Consider the following 372-nt stretch of genomic DNA (forward strand, 5'->3'; position numbering starts at 1 on the left):
AAAATTCCTAAACTCAACTATTGGCAATTTGGGTGTGCTTGCTTAATAAATGCTTTTTCAAACTGGATTTCCTGGCTGTCGTGTGTTCACAATAAGGACACCTAAAGGGCTTCTCTCCTGTATGGATTCTCAGGTGCCGTGTTAGGTCTGACCGTAAGTAGAATGGTCGGGAACAATAGTGGCAAATGTGAGGTCCTCCTCCCGACAGTCCTGGCGATACTGCTGATGGCATGACAGTTGGCAGTCCTGATGGCAACCCTGGCGTCAGCCCAGAAGAAACTCCTCCCGTCCCCTAGAAGAGGAACAGCACCTTCACTAACCATTATTTTTTTGGAATTTCCTTTTGGAGCATTATTGTACTCAAGGTTCTAC

General features: G+C 46.2%; 1 protein-coding gene across 1 annotated transcript in view; it reads right to left on the bottom strand.

Annotated features, from left to right (window-relative positions):
- Positions 1–107: 107 nt before the first annotated feature.
- The window catches only part of LOC119593847 (transcription factor GAGA-like), a 38728-nt gene continuing 38463 nt past the window's right edge, over positions 108–372 (bottom strand). Inside the window, exon 9 of the mRNA XM_037942877.1 lies at positions 108–292. Coding sequence (XP_037798805.1) covers positions 265–292 — 28 coding nt within the window. The 3' untranslated portion in view covers positions 108–264. The remainder of the gene's footprint in view (positions 293–372) is intronic.

The sequence above is a fragment of the Penaeus monodon genome, chromosome 32 (genome assembly GCF_015228065.2).
Source record: "Penaeus monodon isolate SGIC_2016 chromosome 32, NSTDA_Pmon_1, whole genome shotgun sequence".
NCBI lineage: Eukaryota > Metazoa > Arthropoda > Malacostraca > Decapoda > Penaeidae > Penaeus > Penaeus monodon.